Source organism: Phacochoerus africanus, chromosome X (assembly GCF_016906955.1).
Source record: "Phacochoerus africanus isolate WHEZ1 chromosome X, ROS_Pafr_v1, whole genome shotgun sequence".
Taxonomy (NCBI): Eukaryota; Metazoa; Chordata; class Mammalia; order Artiodactyla; family Suidae; genus Phacochoerus; species Phacochoerus africanus.
The window spans coordinates 129506650-129525918 of NC_062560.1; the positions used below are offsets into that span (position 1 = coordinate 129506650).

General features: G+C 49.1%; 3 protein-coding genes across 12 annotated transcripts in view; 1 reads left to right on the forward strand and 2 right to left on the reverse strand.

Annotated features, from left to right (window-relative positions):
• Nucleotides 1-731: 731 nt before the first annotated feature.
• CMC4 (C-X9-C motif containing 4) lies at nt 732-10855 on the reverse strand. Of its 5 annotated transcripts, none has more exons than XM_047764991.1 (3): nt 10804-10855; nt 3448-3515; nt 732-1095 (listed from the first exon to the last, which is right to left on the reverse strand). In XM_047764991.1, exons 2-3 carry the CDS (start codon nt 3503-3505, stop codon nt 851-853), a joined length of 303 nt encoding a protein of 100 aa, XP_047620947.1. In that variant the 5' UTR covers nt 3506-3515; nt 10804-10855; the 3' UTR covers nt 732-850. The 5 variants fall into 5 exon arrangements, with proteins under 5 accessions (XP_047620947.1, XP_047620944.1, XP_047620949.1 ...); XM_047764988.1 differs by lacking the exon at nt 10804-10855 and adding an exon at nt 10551-10678; XM_047764993.1 differs by lacking the exon at nt 10804-10855 and adding an exon at nt 5148-5178.
• MTCP1 (mature T cell proliferation 1) lies at nt 4919-10678 on the reverse strand. 4 transcript variants are annotated; one of them, XM_047764986.1, is made up of 6 exons: nt 10551-10678; nt 7130-7628; nt 5567-5718; nt 5279-5449; nt 5148-5199; nt 4919-5061 (listed from the first exon to the last, which is right to left on the reverse strand). In XM_047764986.1, exons 3-5 carry the CDS (start codon nt 5669-5671, stop codon nt 5152-5154), a joined length of 324 nt encoding a protein of 107 aa, XP_047620942.1. In that variant the 5' UTR covers nt 5672-5718; nt 7130-7628; nt 10551-10678; the 3' UTR covers nt 4919-5061; nt 5148-5151. The 4 variants fall into 4 exon arrangements, with proteins under 4 accessions (XP_047620942.1, XP_047620941.1, XP_047620940.1 ...); XM_047764985.1 differs by having other exon boundaries at nt 5567-7625; nt 10551-10639; XM_047764984.1 differs by lacking the exon at nt 7130-7628 and having other exon boundaries at nt 10551-10628.
• Nucleotides 10856-11200: 345 nt separating the features above from the next.
• Nucleotides 11201-19269, forward strand: part of BRCC3 (BRCA1/BRCA2-containing complex subunit 3) — a 53456-nt gene continuing 45387 nt past the window's right edge. Inside the window, exons 1-5 of one of the 3 annotated variants that reach the window (XM_047764455.1) lie at nt 11286-11410; nt 11844-11956; nt 12086-12102; nt 12844-12898; nt 16913-17032. In XM_047764455.1, the coding sequence (XP_047620411.1) occupies nt 12878-12898; nt 16913-17032 (141 nt within the window). In that variant the 5' untranslated portion in view covers nt 11286-11410; nt 11844-11956; nt 12086-12102; nt 12844-12877. Of the gene's footprint in view, nt 11411-11843; nt 11957-12085; nt 12103-12843; nt 12899-16912; nt 17033-19269 lie in introns of all 3 variants that reach the window. The other 2 variants (XM_047764453.1, XM_047764454.1) reach the window with 2 other exon arrangements.

A 19269-nucleotide genomic window follows, 5' to 3' on the forward strand; every position in this document is an offset into this window, starting at 1 on the left:
TGAAGGGCGAGGCCCGGCAGGAGGCTGCATTACACAGAGCAGCCTCAGAAGCTCCCCGGGAACCGGTTGAGCTTTCACAAGCATGGCCTAATGCAGCGTGTTTGGCAGGACGACCTTGACCTGGGTCATCTCTTGCCTCTGCTTCAGAAATGATGAACCGGACCTAACAACTGTTCCCCGAGGTTGACATGAAGTAACCACTAACCGATTCCCTACCGTTTTCAAACATTCTAACACCATAACCAGTCTGTGTGGATTGGTTGCAACACGATAACCGATGGCGGGAAGAACAGAACGGTCCCGCCTTCCCGTGCTACCGAAGCTGCTTTGTGCCAGCGGATCCGCGCCTCAGGCCATGTTCGGGTTTGCGCGCTGCGGTTTGCAAACGCCGGTTTGGCGCCTGCACAATAAACCTGAAGTCCTGCTTCGGTGAGTCGCGGGCGTTCTGTCGTTTGCGATCTTTGGAGTAAGTCGTCGGCTGCTGGGGACGGATGTCCGTCTGCCCCAGCCTGTCGCCCTCCTCCCTCCCCAGGAGGCGGGCTGGACCCTCGGGTAGCGGGGGGGTCGGCTCCCCTGGCAACCGGCCCCCAGCCTGCGGTTCCCCGGGGGCTTTCCAGGGTCACCTCATTAAAATCACCAGAGACACCTTGGCCACGGAACGTCCAAGGGTTTGAGGAGCCCGGCGCCGGGACGGAGACAAAGCCCAAACAGCACAGGTCCCAAAGCAGAAATTCTCACTTAAAAGATTTATTTTAGCAGCTGTTTATTACATTGTACAAATTTGTTCAATGTATTCGTATTTGTTCTGCATAGATGGCATATTAACCTTTACAGTTGACATTTTCACTGGCTATTTGCTGCTACCTGGCCTGAAGACAGAGTCAGGAGGAGAAATAAAGCCCGCGTGGTGGGAATGAGGAGCAGCGTCCAACTGGTCAGCAGAACTGGACTGTGAGGCGGGCTTCGGCGGCAGCTGGTCTTCCTCTTCTTTCTCAAATCCCGAACAGACGCGAGATCTCCCCGTGGGGTACCGGGCACAACACTTACGCAGTTCTTGGATGACAGCCTGACACTTAGATTCCATGTAGTTATTGGCTGAAAGACAGACCGGTAGACCTCAGTCACGACCTCATAGGCTGCGCGAGGGCACAGGGGGCTGAGGTGGGAGCGTCCCACTCCTTTGGCCCTGACCGCGTAGCTACAGACTCGAGAAGCACAGCAGGTACCCAAGTGCACCGCGTTCTTTCTGATTTAGCAACCCGAAAACACGTGCACAAGGAAGAAAAGGTGATTTACCAAGTCGTCAAATGGGGGTAAAGAAATTTTTTTGGCCGCACCCGTGGCCTGTGGAAGTTCTGGGGCCAGGGATTGAACCTGGGCCTCAGCATCGACCCGAGCTGCTGCAGTGACCATGCGGGCTGAGCCACCAGGGAGCTCGGGAAGGTATTCTCGCATATACTTTCCTTTTCTTTAAGGCTGATTACCTACGTGCCTTCTCTTGGGCAGTGGTCTTGAGCCTCCTTTCTCTTTTCTGGTTATTGACACCTTTGCTAATTAGGGAAATGGAGAAACAACGCCCATGGCTTTGCACTCAGTTTCAGGTGGCTGACCTTCCCTAACACGTCTGTGCATCGGGGGTTGGCAGCCTGCAGCGCAGGATGGAATCCACCCCTTTTTAGAGCTGAGCTAAGAATTGTTTTTGCAAAAGTTGGTGAACACACACATACCAAAAACCTCCTGACATCCAAAGTCTAAAACATTTCCTGTTTGGTCCTTTACATGAAACATTTGCGGGCGTTCCCATTGTGGCTCAGTGGGTTAAAAACCCGACATGGTGTCTGTGAAGATGCAGGTTCGATTCCTGGCCTTGTGGGTTAAGGTTGCCGCAAGCTGCAGCGTAGGTTGCAGAAGCAGCTCGGATGCAGAGTTGCCGTGGCTGTGGTGTAGGCTGGCAGCTGCAGCTCCCATTTGACCCCTAGCCTGGGAACTTCCATATGCCATGGGTGCGACCCTAAAAAGAAAAGAAAAATGAAAGAACCCCCCCCCCCACACACACACAAACATTTGCAGATCCCTCCTAAGCAGAGACTCCAAGTCAAAGAGGGCTAAAGGTTCTAGGTCCGCTGCAGTTGACCTGGCCCCTCCCCAACCCCCCGCAGGACTAAAATCGGGTGTGTGGGAGTTAGCCCAGGATAGGAAGGGCGGGGGTGGGGGGTGGCTGAGTCCAGGTCTGGCGCCAGACCAAAGGGGTTCACATCATCTCTGAGGCCCTTCCTGGTTCTGTGACCCTGGACAAGGCACAGAACTTCTGTGCTGCTGTCCTGAGTCCTCCCCCATCTGCACGGAAGCAAGGGGGGAGCCAGCTCGGCTGGATTCTCCTTTAGCCAAATGCTGCTCATGCAAATCAGGTAAGAAAGAATCAGGTAAGGATTTATTTGGGAGAAGAAAGGGCGAAAGACATTTTGCCTTTTTCTTAAATTTGGAGGAAGGGAAGACATGAATGGATTCTTATTCATTTATTAGTATAGGTAGGATTACTATTATACATGAACATTTTCGATTAAAAGCGTCTATGAAATACTGCTCACATCATAAAATGAAAAGTCCAAGAATGAAAGTTAAAAGTCAAAGGAAATACACAGACAGCAGTTTTCTTTGGTGGTGCGTCTCTGGGTGAACTCTGAACATTTTTCCCTCCTGCAGTTCTATATTTTCAGGGGCATCCATCTCTATTACTTTAATAATGGGAAAAATTACCCAAAAAGTCAATTTTCAAATTCAGATAGCCCTGTAGCTTTTTTTCTCTTTATTCTGCTAATCGTCATTTGCTGACTTAAGAAAGTAAAATCCTCTAGCATTTGATCAAACTTATTAACTGGCTGAAAACAAAATGGACAAATCACATCAAGAATACGCATGAGCTGAAATTCACTTTTGCCTTTGAGGTTTAGTTGCTGACTGCGGCAGCCTGAATTCCAATTGTATTTTCACCCCCTGCCCCTTCTAACCTGATTGCTTTTAAAAAGTGAGTTGTCGGCCACAGTCAAGTATTACCAACCCCTTTAAAACTAGTCTTTTTAAAAAAGGACTTTGCTCAGCTTAAGTCAGCCTAATTCTCCACTCTGGCTGCCATTAAAATCACTTGGTTAGCTTTTTAGACGGATTCCTCCCCCAGAGAGTCTGATTTAATTGTTCTAGGCAAGTGTTTAAAACTCTCCAGGTGATTCTAAAAGTACAACCAGGATTGCAAACCCCCAGCTTAGATCGCATCGCTTTTTATTTTTTGTGTCTTTGACTATCGGTGAGGAAAATCTTTAGTCTAAGTTAATTACAGAAATAGTATATTCCGAGAGGCATTAATATAGTCTGCTGATAAAAAGAACAATTGATCTCTTGTAGTTAGTTCACAGAGAAGTGGAAAAATATAAAAAACATTTAACATACTACCTTGTAAACATTTCTGTATTTCACAGGCTTGTTTCTGGCACGGATCCTTCTGCGGCATATCCAGAAAACTAAAATAAGAAAGATGATTTTTATTTTGAATTTTGTACAGATAGACGTTAAAGCCTTTCTAGATGGAATTTTCTTGAGACAAGCAGGATGCTCTTACAATCGCTGCAAAACGAGTGCACTAAGAAATACTCTTCCCGTTTCAAGGATGAAACAACTGTATTTTTATAATATTCCAGTTGACTCAGAAGATATAAATAGCTTTACATGGAGAAAAAAAAATCCTTTGAATTCAACTCGACTATCGTAAACCAACGTTGGGCTAGAGGGGCCGGCGCTGCAGCCCGAGGAGACCGCCTCACTGCTGGGCTCTGTCTTTCACAGAACCGCCCGTGATAAATGATTTAACTCCTTGAGCCTTTTTCCTTATTAGTTGTGTGTAAAACGGGGATCATACCTACCTGAAAGCATTTAGGGAAGGAGTAAAGTGATAACGAATAGAAAGCGCATGGAACCGTGCCCGGCAGGCAGGAAGGCCTCAATACGTGATAGGTATTATTCCCAAGATTTTTTTAAAAAGTAAAACCTTACTTTTTTTTTTTTTTTGGTTTTGTTTTGACGGCACCTGAAGCATGCGGAACCTCTTGGGCCAGGGAATGAACCTGAGCCACAGCAGAGACCCAAGCCGCTGCAGTGACAATGCCAGATCTGTAACTAACCCGCTGCGCCACAAGAGAACTCCAGCAAAACCTTGCTTTTTCTGTATGTAAACCGCTATGACTATTTTAACTCAGGAAATTCTTTAGCAGGTAGTGAATCAGCAATACCTAGTGCTATTATTACTTCCTGAGAGAGGTGCTAGTTAAGCAGCTAAAATGCTTTTTGGAGTTCTAACAGAAAGCAACTTATTTAAAATATTTGTAACCAGGGAATAATTTAAGTGCCCACGATTCTGATCAGCAACTTCTAATAATTTGAAGACACAATTTCAGAAAGGAAAAAGGCCCAGGAGCCTTTGTAGCTAATTTCATTAATGCAAATGATCTGCTTTTTTTTTTTTTTTTTTTTTTCCTCAGAGCCCCCTAAGTTCTCGGTGGGTCCAAGTTAGGTCAGTACTGGGATGGGAAACACTGGAGCAAAATCTGGGATATTTACAGGATGGGAGAAGGAAAGGCAGGTGGATTGCTGCAGGGCAATAAGCGACAAATAGATGTTGATGCTGCTCTCTTCTCTCTAAATCAGTACCAAGTCCTTGGTGATCAGGGCATCTGTTCTGTAGCAGGTGCTGACTTTTGGGGGATTCATCAGATCCCAGTTCCAGCTGATGATGTCCATTAAAGGTTCTATGGCAATTTCCAAAGGAGTCAATTTCAAGTTACGTGTCCTAACTAAGTGCTTTTGTCGACTTGCTTTCTGCCTGCATAACCCTTTTTCTGCAGTTCCGCTTTCGGTGTTCTTCATGGCCCTTCCTAAACTTCCGTGTTCTTGAACAGTTTTTCAACCCCCTCCCTCCCCCCAGGCCCACGGGGGGGTGCACTGCAGGGACGGATGACGTGACTGCCATGTACTGAACAGAGCAGAGGGGCTTATCTTCCCAGATCCCAGCACCTGGAAAAAAACATCATCAAAATCACCGGCTGAACAGAGTGAAGAAGATGAAGGGGGTGGGGCCGGGGAGAACTAGAAATACCTACCAGATTAATCATCAGGCAAAAGCTTAAGCAACAGCTCCTGTACTCCCCTGACCTGTCAGGAAAAGACAAGTTTAGAGTACTCTGTCCTACGAGTCCCAGCACAATGAACAATTATTAAGCAACATGTGTACCATTAAGTGATGCTGGATCTGCCACAAGCGAGAGTTGTTATCCATGTAGCGCTCCTCAGGGTAGAGTTGCCACATGAGAGGTAGCTGGGAGGTAAGAAGGTGACTTGGCCTGGCGGCGTCACCTAAAGGAACCTGAACTTGCTGAACTCGGGCCCTTAGGAAACTCGTCTCCTAATGAAAGAAGTGATCAAAAATAAAACCAAAGACTTCAGGATATGGAGACTGGTTAGACACCAAGTTGCTTGAAAGCAAAATCCATAAAGAAGTAAGCAAAACGTAAGCAGTTACCTCTTCCACGACGGCCACCCACGTGCGCTGGTATTCGTCGCGGTAGATACCCTCTTGGTGAACCCAGAGGTGATCGGGTGGAGCCCCCACATCCTCTCCTGCCATGCTGGGCTTTGGATTCCAATTCTAGCCCTGCTTTTCTCCACCTAAGCCTGCAGCACCCGCGCACAGGACACAGGTGTGACTGTTTGGGTTTGAACGAACTCACCAGTGAGCAAGGTGACCTGGTCCTAGCAACCGCCACCTAGAACCAAACCTCGCAAATGTCTACTTGCACAGCCTAAACGGAACCGAGGGCACCAGAGGCTCCCTGCCAGACACTGAAGGGACCCTCGGGCAGAACCTCAGGTGATGCTGTTGACCGCGAAGCACTCAAGAACTCCGCTCGGCGAGGAGTTCTGTGGAAACGCAGGCCTAGCACTATCAGAAGCCGGGCAGCACCGGGCAACCTGGAGTTAGCAACGGAATTTGCACGGGAGTGGGCACAAGGGCACGCTCATTCGGGTGGGAAGGCAGTACCCCAGACAACACATGCAGGCCCTATTCGCCAGGGAAAAGCCCCTGCCTTCCAAGCGCTTGGCATTTGCAAAGGCAAGACTGTGAAGGTCAAGTCGGGGCCTCCCGCTGCGCGTGGCTTGTCTAAGGTGAAGTGAGAGGTGTGTTTTAAGGGCAAAGCACCTAGTCATCAGTTTACTCAGAAAGGTTCCTTGGGGGGGGGGGCAGGCATTTCCAGAAGGGGGCTTTCATTTTAGGGAAAGCGCTTTCGGTAGCATCATGGAATCATTCTTCAGTTGCAAGAGACTCTGGGGATCACGATGAGTCAGAGCCGAGCGAGAGCACAGGAGAAATTCCTCGCTGCATTTTAATGATACGCTTCCGGAAGTGGCAGGAGCCCCTGTGTCCACAGAGGCGTGGGCTTATGCTCTGGCTTCCCACGTCACAAGGCCAGCCAAGAAGCCCCTGTGCCCTCCATGGGGATAAGGGCCGCACACCTTCTGGGCAAACTCTTTCCCTAAGGCAGACTCAGCTCTAACCCCTAAGGACTCCCCCGCCCAGCCCTGATCTCACAACGACTCGACCTGGGTTTTAAAGGAGCAGGTCTTTCGGGCCCAGCAGCGCCGCGTGGCGTCCTTGGATTCCCCACTCGGCAGAGCACAGCTCCACGGGGATCTGCTCCACAAAACAAAGGCCTCCTACGCCCATTAGGTGCCCATTAGGTAGGAGCGGAATTGCGCCACAGCTTGGGAGCTTGTTAAACCCTCAAAGCGAGACCGTCAAGCGCAAAGGAGATGCCAGAACACAGTAGGATGCCAGAGAGAACAACCGAGCGAAACCAAGCCCTCTTTTCAAGAACAACGGAGTCTGACTTGTTGTTTTTCCTTAACACCGTTCCTTTACTGTCCCTAAAAGGCAAGTCTTTCTTTTCTAGGCTTAAGAAATAGTTGGAGCGTAGGGAATAATTTCCGAGCATCACAGCTGCTTCGCCCATTGTACCTTGAGCGGATCGGACTCTGAGCCCACCGTCAGCTCTGGTCTTACAGGGCTCTCTCATTTCCGACTCACCTAACGTGGAAGCCCTGCGCCTTATCCAGATCCTGATTTTCTCTCAGCGGCAGCACAGCCTCTCCTGATCCTGCAGACTCCAAACGTCTGAGTTACCACGGGCTCGTTCCTTGCTTCCGTTGCCCATCCCATCTGTCAGCAAGGGCCGCAAGCCCACTACCACCGAATTGGAGACAAGCTTTCCCGGGACACCAGGCTCCCGTGGCCAGCTCCGTATCTTGCTCCCAAAGGCCTCCCCAGGCCTGCCTATGCCGGTACCATCAGGACAGTGAAGGTGCCCGCCTGCTCTGGAAGAACTCGCCTCTTATGACTGGGGTCGCGTTTCTGTCTAAGGTAAACTTCGCCTTTGGGGCTCTCATTCCAAACTGCTTCGTATCTGGCTCTGCTTATCTCACGTCCTGTCACCTCTCCCCCTCCAGCGCAGTATTATGAGTGCCGGGGCGCCCTAAGTCTCAGATCTGAGTCGTGCGGTGTTGCTGTGAGGGGATGGCTGTGTCTGCTGGGTAGAGAGGGGAGACAAAAGCCACACGGCACGGGGAGAGATCAATTCTCTAGGTATGTTACATAGCTATAGGTTATTGTCTCGAAGCCATTTTTTTTTCCCATTTAGCAGATACAATTGTTCAGCCTCTTGTCCTCCCCTGAGCCTTGGAAAGGAGAGATACAAACAAAAACCCAGTAAATACTAATGTCAAAATAAGACAAATTAAAGTCTGAATTTTGAGTACAAAAGAAATAAGTGTGCCCCTCACCTTTCAAAGTAGAAACCAAGTGTTAAGGCTTTAAGGAGCATCTCAAATTCACAGACAGGTCCTACTGACAACCAGCACAGGGGTATTTAAATAGGTTTTGAATGAAAAGCAAAATCTTCCTGGTTATACTGACATGAAAAGGAAATAAGGCCAGTGGAATTCAGGGCAAACACACTGGAGCTGATGGTCTGCGTTAGTATGAATCACTACAAAGCGGCCTATGAGTCACTACAAAATATTCTCCGAAGAAAAGCCGTGTGATGTGCTGGTGTGACCCAAAGGTCAACATGCTGAGCACCAGCAGGGCGAGCCTGGGAACAAAGCCCAGCGCACAACCGCGGCCTTGCGTGCGCTGCCACTCGGAGACTGCGTGCGGGCCCAGCGAAAGGCAGCTGCAGCCATCCGGGGACGGAGAAGCTCCCCTGTGAGCGTGAATCAACACCATTCTCAGCAGAGAAAGGACCAGCTGCGTGAGAGGGATTACGATCAAAGCCCACGAAATCACAGGTTGTATGTCCAGAACACAGTTTCCCTACATGTGATTCTTAGAATATTTGCCCCTAACTTTTTCCTTGGTCAAATAAGTTTGGGATCTTGTAGAATCACAGAGCACATAAGCATAGTAAAACTCTGGCAAGTTATGCAGTAAAGAAAGTTTATTTTAACATTTCCCAAATTTATTTGACTGGAGAACTTTTTTTTTTTTTTTTTTGCATATTGTACTTGTGCACAAAATTCAGGACCTCGTGAAATGAGATGAATCTCTTAAAACCTCAAGATGAACTTAGGTACAAGGTACAATACACAGAACATAAACCTGTTCCACTCAAGGAATACTACCAGCTGCAAATTCAAATGGATTCATAAAGGTGTTTACATAGCTTTATTACCCATGAATGCACTAAAAGAGATTGTCCCCATGGGGTTACCGCCACGGCCAGGGAGCACACTGGCCTAGGTCGAATATTTATTAGTAAGGCATTTTGTAAACTATGTTTTAAGTAGATGATAAACACAGAAGGGCTTCCTTAGGTAGGTAATGTAAGTAAAACCATTATTTTTCATTTACAGAATCAATTATTTTGTGTCTTCTTAAAAAAAAGTATAAAAAAAAGCAAAAAACCAACAAAAAATAAAGTATAATTTGGTTCAATTTCCAGGTGTTTGAACAGTTTTTGAACATTAAGCAGTTGAGCAGACTTATTTTATTTGAAGGCAATTAATCAACTCATCTAATTACAATGGGGGAAGCTACCAAGAATGCAAGCCCTGGAGTCAGCCTGGTGTGTGTATCAATGCTGATTTTGCCACTTAGTAGCTCTGTGACCTCACAGCAGTTCACCTGTCTACACCGCAGTTTTCTAAGGTGTAGAATGAGACTCAAGGAGCACATCCATCATCATGGTCAGCACTTACTTAGCACTTCCTGCAGCTTTTAGCTACACAGCGACCGTTTCAAGTTTCACAATCACCGATGACATGGATCCTGTTATGATCCCCACTTAAAGATGAGGGAAGTCAGGCACAGAGAAGTTAGGTACGTTGCATGAGGTAACACAGCTAGGAAGTCGCAGAGGCTGATTCCATTTGGGGCCGTTTACACATACAAGGTACATAAATGCTGCGGAGAGTGTGTAGCACATTATAAAGTTGCCATAAATGTTAATGGTTTTTTTTCTACTCCAATAAAACATTTAGAGCTGTAAAATGCAGCAACGAGCATTATAAAAGTTAGAGAATGTCATTCTGCAGTATGAGATTGACTGACACCAACCATAGACAAAAGGTGTTTTTCTTCTTGAAGATGCCTAAAAGTGCCTATAAACACACAACATCCCATCACAAAACACAATAATGAGAACAGCCATACTTGCACCATCAGGGCAGGGCATGATAGCCACCAATAGCACCTGAAAATAAGGCATGGTGTAAAGTTGAAGCTTAAGAGAAAAACGAGGTGGGTCCAATGTGACTGCACACTTGCAATTTTGCCCAAGCTTCCTCATTATCAAAAGTAATCATGGACGCATGTGCCATATGATCCTTGAACATTAGGAAAACCTGGAGGTTGCTGGCAGGTATATTGCAGATATAGTTGCACTGGATGTGGGCCCTATTAGTGGGGAGACTTGTGTTGGAACTGACTTGGGAGAAAAGAGCAAAGCATCAACACCTCTTCGAGGGGCACCCTGGGCATGTTCCCTTTCCAGTACTGCCATGTCGGCCTGGCTTCAAAAGTACCCACGGAATAGAAAACCACATCAAACGAACATAGACCCCGATGGGGGCGTGCAGGCAGCACGGCATAGATTTGTCTTTGATTGAGACTCGTACCTCGAATCCACGTGTAATTCCTTCCTAACCTTGGGAGCTGCAAGGGCGGTCCTTTCCCCTAAGGCATGTTTGTTACGCCTCCAAAGACAATGCCTTTTACCTGTCATTTCACCATGTCTGATATCATCGAGACAAGGAGAGCTGAGGAAACTTGCATCGTGCACATCTGCTGCGATACATCCGACCTTGAATTAAAACTGAAGTTCCCCGTTCCCCTTCCCTGTATCCAACAAACAGATACCTAAAAGCCTCTGCAGAAAGGAGCAGCCGCCAAGCTTAAGAGTGATACTTTTTTAGATACAGTATAGCACTGTTGCTGCCGAGAGGTTACTCACATGAATATAATGTTTCTTGGGCTAATTAATCCGCCTCGAGAGCTGCGAGGCTAAAACTTCTGGTCACCCACCCCGGGCCACTCAAGCCGGGATCGGGACGTGAGCCCGGGACGAGGCGAGGGGCATTCCGGGCCGAGGTCACCAGAACTGAAGTTACAAGGCGCGGGCCGGCAACCGGAAGTGGTCCAGGGAAGGAGAGTTGGACAACATTCGGGGGCCCCTAACTTGGAAACAAAACAAAAGAAAAGAAAACCTTGACTGAGGGCCGAATTGCAAAAGAACGTCCCCTTGGCTCAAGAGGCCGGCGCGCGAGGCGATGTCGCCTCGGAGGGAGGTCCCCGGAGCGAGTAGGCCGCGCAAGACTCTTCTCAACGGGCGGGCAAAATGGGCGCCGGCGCTCGGGAGGCGCCAGCCCGGCCGCCCGGCCGCTCCTTACAGACCACGGCCGCCTGCGGCCCGAGAGCGCCGCCTCCCTGCAGCCCCCCGCGCCCGGCCTGACGTCCCGACCTCGGCCGGCCGCCGCCCTCCGCCGCGCTGGCCACGCCTGCCCCAACCGGCGCGGGCGTCTCCCAGGTGCCGCCGGGCCGGCCCCGCCCCCGCGCGGCCCCGCCCCCGCGCGCCCGCCCCGCGCCCGCCGGCCCCGCCCCCCGGCCCGCCCCCGCGGAACCCGGAGCCGGAGCACCGGGTTGGCCAGGCCCGAGCGGGCCCGAGGCGGACGTGAGCGGGGTCGGACCAAGATGGCGGTGCAGGTGGTGCAGGCGGTGCAAGCAGTTCATCTGGAGTCGGATGCTTTCCTCGTCTGTCTCAACCACGCTCTGAGCACCGAGAAGGAGGAGGTGATGGGCCTGTGCATAGGGGAGGTGAGTCCGTCGGTCAGTTGCCCGGGCCGGAACTGCGCGGAGCGCTCGGTCCCACCGCGTCCCCGGGTGGGGTGCCGGCGCCGTCCAGGGCTGCGGAGGCCACAGGCTGCCCTGACTTGGGTCCTGGGGTGTATCCTTGGGATGATCCTGTCGCCAGGGTCCCCTTTCCTCCGCTCGCTTCCCGCTCCTTTAGCCTTCCGCGAGCCCCCAGCGAGCCGCAGAAGCCTCAGGGAAGGGGGGCGGGGAGGGGGGGGAAGCCTTGCTTGTTCTCTTGCAGTCTGGGTTTTCTCTAGAGCTGGAGTTATCACCCCATTCACCACCACAACCGCAAGTGAGACCCGAAAAACATTATTGCATAACGCGGACATCGGCGTGTTAGCAAGCGGCTGGCCGCAGTTAGGGTCCCTAGCCTCGCCTCGGTTCTTCCCTCTAGAAATCATTTGGAAGGTACCAGATAACCCAAGACTTCAGAATTTCCGCTGCGTTCAGTATTGCAGAGGGGCGAAATAGCATGACGAACTAGAGCTTACTTGTGGACAATCCCAAGTAAGAATTCTTCACTCCTTCGTGCAAGCTGTGCAGGAGCACGTAACCTAAATTTCATGTAGTCTGCATGCTTTTACATCTGATAAGCTTAATGTGATCAATAATGTTTTCTGCTCTTTCCCACTCTAGTTGAATGATGACCCAAGGTAAGACCGCATTTGTTTACTCCTGTCTTTTGATCTCTGTGTCCCTGTTAACTTACAAAGATCACAAGTTTGGCAGTGTTTTTTATAGGTTGTGTTTTAACTTACCATTAGGACCCTTGGCTCTCCCGCAATAATACACTTTTACTTCCACCTCAACCCTGACAGTTGCTTTCTGCCTTAGTTTCCAGCACGAGGATTTTTGCTTGAGATATTTATGACCCTATGGGAAAAAGATGGGGGGGGGGCCGAGATCACCAGGGAACCTGTTGAAAGCTCTTTGCACATATTAAGAGACACTGCCCCCTCTTAATCCACTTCTCCATCTAAACTGTCAGTAGCTTTCTGCCTGCCCCTGATATGCCCTACAGTGATTTCAGAGACCCCCCACCCCCACCCCCAGTGGCTCGAATGCTTGAGGTGGTGGAAGCTTTGGGTTTCCTTTATTTAAACTTCACAGCATAGCAGCGTCTACTTGTCAAACCCACCTCCTTAACACGCATGATTAAAAGAGTTTAACATGTTGCTCTGCTTTGCCCACGACAGCTATGCACTTAGCCACTTAGGCATGGGACACACTGCTTCTAACAGATATGTGAGCACTGCCCTAGCCTCAGTTTACTTGCCCTCCTCCTCCTTCGTGTCTGCTGTTTCATTGCAAAAACTGCTAATCCTGTTACTTTGCTTTGATACCTTTTTATATTCCAAACCTCAGCTCCCTTTTTTCTAATTTATCCCCAAAAGGAGTGACCCCAAATTTACATATACTGGAACTGAAATGCGCACAGTTGCTGAAAAGGTACGTGTGCTCTAATTTTGCATATTGGAAACTCGCACTTGGGGAGGGATTTCTGTTCTCAGCCAGGGATTAGGCCAGTTTGTGCAGAGCTGTCAGGCAGCAACCCCACCTCCTTAGGTACAGTCTTCTCCACGTCACAACCACGTTGCCTCCCTTCTCCCCACGTCGGGGAAAGAAGTCCACTTCCTGTCCACAGCTTCTGTAGACACTTGCTTATCAAATGTCCTATTTCTCTTCTGAGTCTTCAGCCTGTTCCTGTCATCTGGCTTTTCCCCCTGAGGATACAGCTGTGCCTAAATCACTCTCATTTTCAGAAAGAAAAATAACTTCTCAATCCTGGAACCTCCTGCAGTTAACTGCTATTGTACCCTTCCCTTCATAGCCAGGCCTCTTAAGAGAACAGGCTACCGTCAGAACCCCTTCACCTGCACCAGTGAAACCCACCAAGGCCTGGTTTCCGGTTCCGTCTCTCCAGCCAGCTCCTCGTGGCTCCCTCGGCACATTCCTCTTGCCATATCACTTCCCACACCTGGCTGCACCTTGGAATCCTTACAAAATCCGGATGCCGACTACTACGTGGGTCTTTGGTGAGATCTGAGTGGCTGGAGTTTGAAAAGCTCCGGTGATTCTAAGGTGCTGCCAAGTTGGGGGACCACTGCCTGCCATTCTGAACCATTAAGGTACACCGCCCTCAGGTTTGTTTGGCAACACTTCATCCCAACTGCTGCTGCCTTATCTGAGGTCCTTCTCATTGCCTTTGTCGAATACCGCGTTGGCCTCTGCCCTGCTTGCCCGGCCGTGAGTCTCTCTGGCCGCTAGTCTTCTGACTGCTTGGGATGTGATCTTTGGAGAAGGTTTAGGTCTGATATAACTTGGCTTCAAACTCAGTGCTTTCCCCTTACCTTGAGGATGAAGTCGCATTAGTGACGCTTTCAGGATCTTTCGCGATCTCATTTCTGTTTGTCGTGTCCTTCCATTTCTTTACATGGCTCCAAGTTCCAGCCGTGGTAAATGACGTCAATTTGCAGACGATGCTGCTTTCCTTGTGGGAGCTGCTGGGTATGACGCCTGGACGGCTTCCTTCTCCTTCTCTGCTTGCAGTTCAGCCCAGGTGCCACCTGCCTCCTGTGAGGCACCTGTGGGCCAGCTCCTTGAACACGTCTAGCGCAGTGCATGTGTGTGGTCCTAGACTCGTTGACCTGCCTCTCTTCCTGGATGGGACGGCTGGATCCTGTCTATCTCTGCACACTTAGGCCCCCTTGGAGCACCTCACATGTAGTACCCACTGGATAAATACATGTAGGCATTCACATGCACCCCCTGTGGCAGGAGGGTAGTGCTACCTGCCCCCAAGATCCATGGGGAGCCATGCCAGGGAAACAGACTTTCTGCCAAGGCCAGATGGTACAGACAGAGCTTTGTGGGCTGGCCATGCAGTTTCTCTTGCAGTTACTCAGTTTCCGGGCCAGGGATTGAACCAGAGCTGTGGCAACGCCAGATCCTTAACCTACTGGGCCACACAGGGACTTCCAGGAACTGGGTTTTGTTTGTTTGTTTGTTTGTTTATTTAATTTTTATCTTTTACTTATTTATTTTTTCCCGCTGTACAGCATGGGGACCAAGTTACACATGCATATGTATATACACACTTTTTCCTCCCATTGTTGTGTTGCGATCTAAGTGTCTAGACACAGTTCTCGATGCTACACAGTAGGATCTCATTGTAAATCCATGCCCAGAGCAATCGTTTGCATCCGTTAACCCCAAGCTCCCAGTCCCTCCCACTCCTTCCCTCTCCTCCCGGGCAGCCGCAGGTCTATTCTCCAAGTCTATGAGTTTCTTTTCTGTGGAGATGTTCATTTGTGCTGCATATTAGATTCCAGTTATAAGTGATATCATATGGTATTTGTCTTTCTGACTGATTTCACTCAGGATGAGAGTCTCTAGTTCCATCCATGTGGCTGCAAATGGCGTTATGTCGTTCATTTTGACGGCTGAGTAGTCGTCCATTGTGTATATATAACTACATCGTCCTAATCCAGTCGTCTGTCCCCATGGACATTTGTAGGAACTGGGTTTTAGTACCTTAATTCTAAGAGTGGAAAAGTGTAGGGACCGATCTAGCCACACTGAAATACCTCAATAACCTGTTGCTCAGACCTTTCAGCTCCCTCTGGCTTTCGGCGACATCTCTCCTTCCCTTGTGACCTTTGTTTCTGCTGTTTTACTTTGGTTTTGCTGTATTCCCGGGCTGAACTTCTTTTACTCATTCTTCTTAGGCACAGACGCCTTCTCTGCCTGGAGAGAGAAAATTCATCCTGGGCATCAACTCCTAGTAAATACATATTCCCAATCTTTTTTTTTTTTTTTTTTTTGCTTTTTAGGGCCGCCCCCGCAGCACATGGAGGTTCCCAGGCTAGGGGTTGAATCGGAGCTCCAGCCGCCGGCCTCCATCACAGCCACAGCAGCGCAGGATCCCAGCTGTGTCTGTGACCTACACCCCAGCTCACGGCAATGCTGGATCCTTAACCCACTGAGCGAGGCCAGGGATCGAACCTGCATCCTCATGGATGCTAGTCAGATTCGTTTCTGCCAAGCCATGACAGGAACTCCCTACATTCCCAGTCTTAATGATGTCAGTTTATTTTTCAAGAGTCCGTGTCCTCATCTTGAATTCTTTTTTCTTCTTTTTACAGCTGCACCTGCAGCATATGGAAGTTCCCAGGCCAGGGGTCAAGCTGCAGCTGCTAGCCTACACCACAGTCACACGATGCCAGATCTGAGTCGCATCTGCGACCTCTGCCGAAGCTTGTGGCAGTGCTGGATCTTTAACCCAGTGAGCGAAGCCAGGCGTGGAACCTGCATCCTCACAGAGACAGCATCAGGTCCTTAACCCACTGAGCTGCAACAGGAACTCCGAATTGGAGTATTTACTCCAATTCCTTTTAATGTAATTATACACACACACACACACACACACACACACGCATCTCACGTATATATTAAAGCTGCCATACTTTTGCTTTTGATTTGACCAACATCTTTGTTTTGTTCTTCTCTTTCCTGCCTTCTTTGGGACTCATCAATATGTTGTATTATTCCCCTTTCCTCTGTTACTCTTCCATGAGTGATGACAGTTTTAACTCTCCTTTTAGTCATCGTCCTGCATGTATCACAGTGCGCATCCCTGCCTCGATTTACGTCCTCTCGTCTCAGTTCAGCTCAGCTGAAATCACACTCGTCTTCCTTCTTTCTTGACCTAAGCTTAAATCTGCCTCCCGTGTTCCACTGAGTTTCAGCCGTGACAGTGTCCTGCCCTCTGTCATCCCTGGTCGATAAGCTACTCAATCTGGTGGATCCTTCCATCTTTGGGGGGGTCGCCTTTGGGGCCAGGGATCACATCTGCGCCACAGCCGCAGCAGTGACCATGCCAGGTCCTTGACCTGCCGAGCCACCAGGGAACTTCTGGACTCTTGCTTCCTAATGAGTCTCAAATCTGTTTCTTCCATCTCTGACACACGCTGAGTCCAGACTGTGTCATTGCCTCCTGGTCGAGCTGTCTGAAATCATTTCCTCCCTTCCCGTTCACCCTTCAGACCATGGCTTGGCATCTGAGGCCTTGGATGCTTTCACTCTCACCTTCTCTCTTAGTCTTCGTATCTGCCACTCCACTTCAAGCTCTGCATTTAAATCGGGTGGCCGGCTTTTCTCGCACACAGCTCATCCGCATCGACTCGGCGCTGTGGCTCGTGTTCTTGTGCATCGTCGGACACCCGAGCCCCTGAGTCGATTGATCATTCGCAACGTCCTCCCTTGATGTAAATGTCAGCCTTTGTATTTTTGTTTCAAAAGGTATATCCTGAGGTTGGATGTCTGTGATTTGACACATTCCATTACTCATGAGAAAAACGCCCGTTTTCTCAGATGGAAGCGTTGACCTGGTGACAGGATGCGGCGCATCGCAGGGAGAGGTGTTATTTGAGGGAGTAAACGTTTCTGTGGCTTTTCCTTTAGGTCGACGCCGTGCGAATTGTTCACATTCATTCTGTCATCATCTTGCGACGTTCCGATAAGAGGAAGGATCGAGTGGAGATTTCTCCCGAGCAGCTGTCTGCGGCCTCCACAGAGGCAGAGATATCCTTATGGGTCCATAAGAAAGAAGCGTTTGTGTGTCTGGGGCTATTTGGACTTTCTCTCCGCGTGGCCTTTTGAATGGCTTTTGTCGGGAGAAGTAGGCACCTCTAGCGTTTCTGCTCTGAAATGCCAAGGAGGCCGTGGTCAAGGCCTGTGCCAGTGGCCTCTTTGGCGAGTCCCTTTCTGCTCCTCCCCCGCCGTGCTCCCCTCCCCGCAGCCCTGCAGTTTGCCTCGTGTCATTTCCCGTCTGTGGGCCTCTGACTGTCTTGGTCTCTATCCTTTGGAGATTCGCTGAGGCTGCCTCTCAAACAAAACGCACTATTCCCTGTTAAATGCAGCCAAGGAGGATGCCCAGATGGGACGCCGTGTACCTCAACGCCAACAAAGGAAATTTACGTCAGTGCTGTCAGGAATTGGCATTCTTTAGGATTAAGTTAATCGTGTAGTTAATTCAACAGTAACTTATAAAAATAGGAAACATGCATAGTACAACTTTTAAAGGTACAAAAAGGTGTACAAATAAGTATTTCTTTCCCAGCTCTGTGCCCCAGTCCCCCTTCCATCCCTCCCTGGACCTAAGCCGAGTTAGCAGCTTTTCATGTGTCCTTAGGGATGAATTCTCCGCATATAGAAACACATAAAGATATTCTCTTTTTTTTTTAAAGAAACAGTACTTTTGAAAAATTAAAACAGTTTTGTTTTGGCTGTGCCAGCAGCAGGTGGAAGTTCCTGGGCCAGGGATCGAACCTGTGCTGCAGTTTTAACCTGCGCCACAGCTGCAGCAACACCAGACCCTTAACCTGCTGTGCAACATGGGAACTTCCTAAAAAACAGTATTTTAAGTCAACTGTACTCCAGTAAATTTTTTTTTTTGGTCTTTTTGTCTTTTCCAGGGCTGCACACGCGGCATATGGAGGTTCCCAGGCTAGGGGTCGAATCAGAGCTGCAGCTGCCAGCCTACACCACAGCCACAGCCACGTGGGATCGGAGCTATATCTGAATCTCCACCACAGCTCAGGGCAACGCCGGATCCTTCACCCACTGAGCGAGGCCAGGCCTCGATCCTGCAACCTCATGGTTCCTAGTCGGATTGTTTCCGCTGTGCCACGATGGGAGCTCCTGGTCCAGTAAAATTTTTTAAAAGTATCTAATACATATGATACCCGATGACATTACATAACAGTATATCTTGAGAATTGTCCATATCAGTGCATGGAGCTGCCTCTTTGTTAAGACTACGTAACCCAGCCCTGGATGACTGCGCTGTCCTCCTGCAGGCATATACGTTATTTGTAATCTTTTACTGAGAGTGCTACAGCCACTAACCTTGTCCCTGCAGCATTTCACACATGTGCGTGTATCTGTAGGATCAATCCATTCTTAAATGTGGGGAGCTCCCTGGTGGTCCAGTGATTAGGATTCAGCGCTTTCACCACTGCAGCCCGGGTTGACTCTCTGGTCTGGGGCAAAGGTTATATACACTTGCAGCAGTTGGACACTCTCCCCTCTAGCCACGTGCAAGGGTGTCTGTTTGCCTACATACTTCCAAACATTGTGCATGAGCAAACTTTGATTTTTGTGCCACCAGGCCCTGGTAAGTTTTTGATTATCGACAGTCTGATTGGCAAAAAATGGTATCTTATTTCTTGTGATTTTAATTAGCTTTCTTCTTGTGAATAAATTTGACCAGCTTTTAATTTTTAGGAGTCATTTGTTTTTTTCTCTGAATCATCTGGTTACGTCCTTTGCCCATTTTGCTATTGATTCGGAAATATTTTCTTTTTCTTTTTTCTGCTTTTTAGGGCTGTGCCTGTGGCATATGGAGGTTCCCAGGCTACGGGTTGAATTGGAGCTGCAGCTGCCGGCCTACACCGCAACCGCAGCCACAGCCACGTGGGATCCGAGCCGTGTCTGAGACCTACACCCCAGCTCACGGCAACGCCGGATCCTTCACCCAGTGAGCGAGGCCAGGGATTGAATCTGCATCCTCCTGGGTACTAGTTGGATTTGTTTCCACTGTGCCACAACGGGAAGCCCTGGAAATATTTTTCTTAAGAATTTGTAGGTACTCGTGTTGAGAAAATTAGCCCTTTGTGATAAAGACAGTGATTTTTCTCAGCTTATTCATGGTATGTGTTTTCTTTTTCCCAAATTGTTGTTTTTGCACTTTTATATGATCAGACATATCAGTCTCTTCTTAGGGTGTGTACTTTTTGCATCTTTTAAGAACTTTTTAT

Bases quoted from the DNA above. Each gene is read 5' to 3' on its own strand.
- MTCP1 (XM_047764986.1), bottom strand. From the start codon at position 5,671: ATGGCAGGAGAGGATGTGGGGGCTCCACCCGATCACCTCTGGGTTCAC. The intron at 5,450-5,566 runs GTAACTGCTTAC...TTCTTTCATTAG, and splicing joins GGGTGGCCGTCGTGGAAGAG to GAGACGAGTTTCCTAAGGGC. The intron at 5,200-5,278 runs GTACACATGTTG...TTTTCCTGACAG, and splicing joins AGATCCAGCATCACTTAATG to GTCAGGGGAGTACAGGAGCT.
- CMC4 (XM_047764991.1), bottom strand. From the start codon at position 3,505: ATGCCGCAGAAGGATCCGTGCCAGAAACAAGCCTGTGAAATACAGAAA. The intron at 1,096-3,447 runs GTAGTATGTTAA...TCTGTCTTTCAG, and splicing joins AATACAGAAATGTTTACAAG to CCAATAACTACATGGAATCT.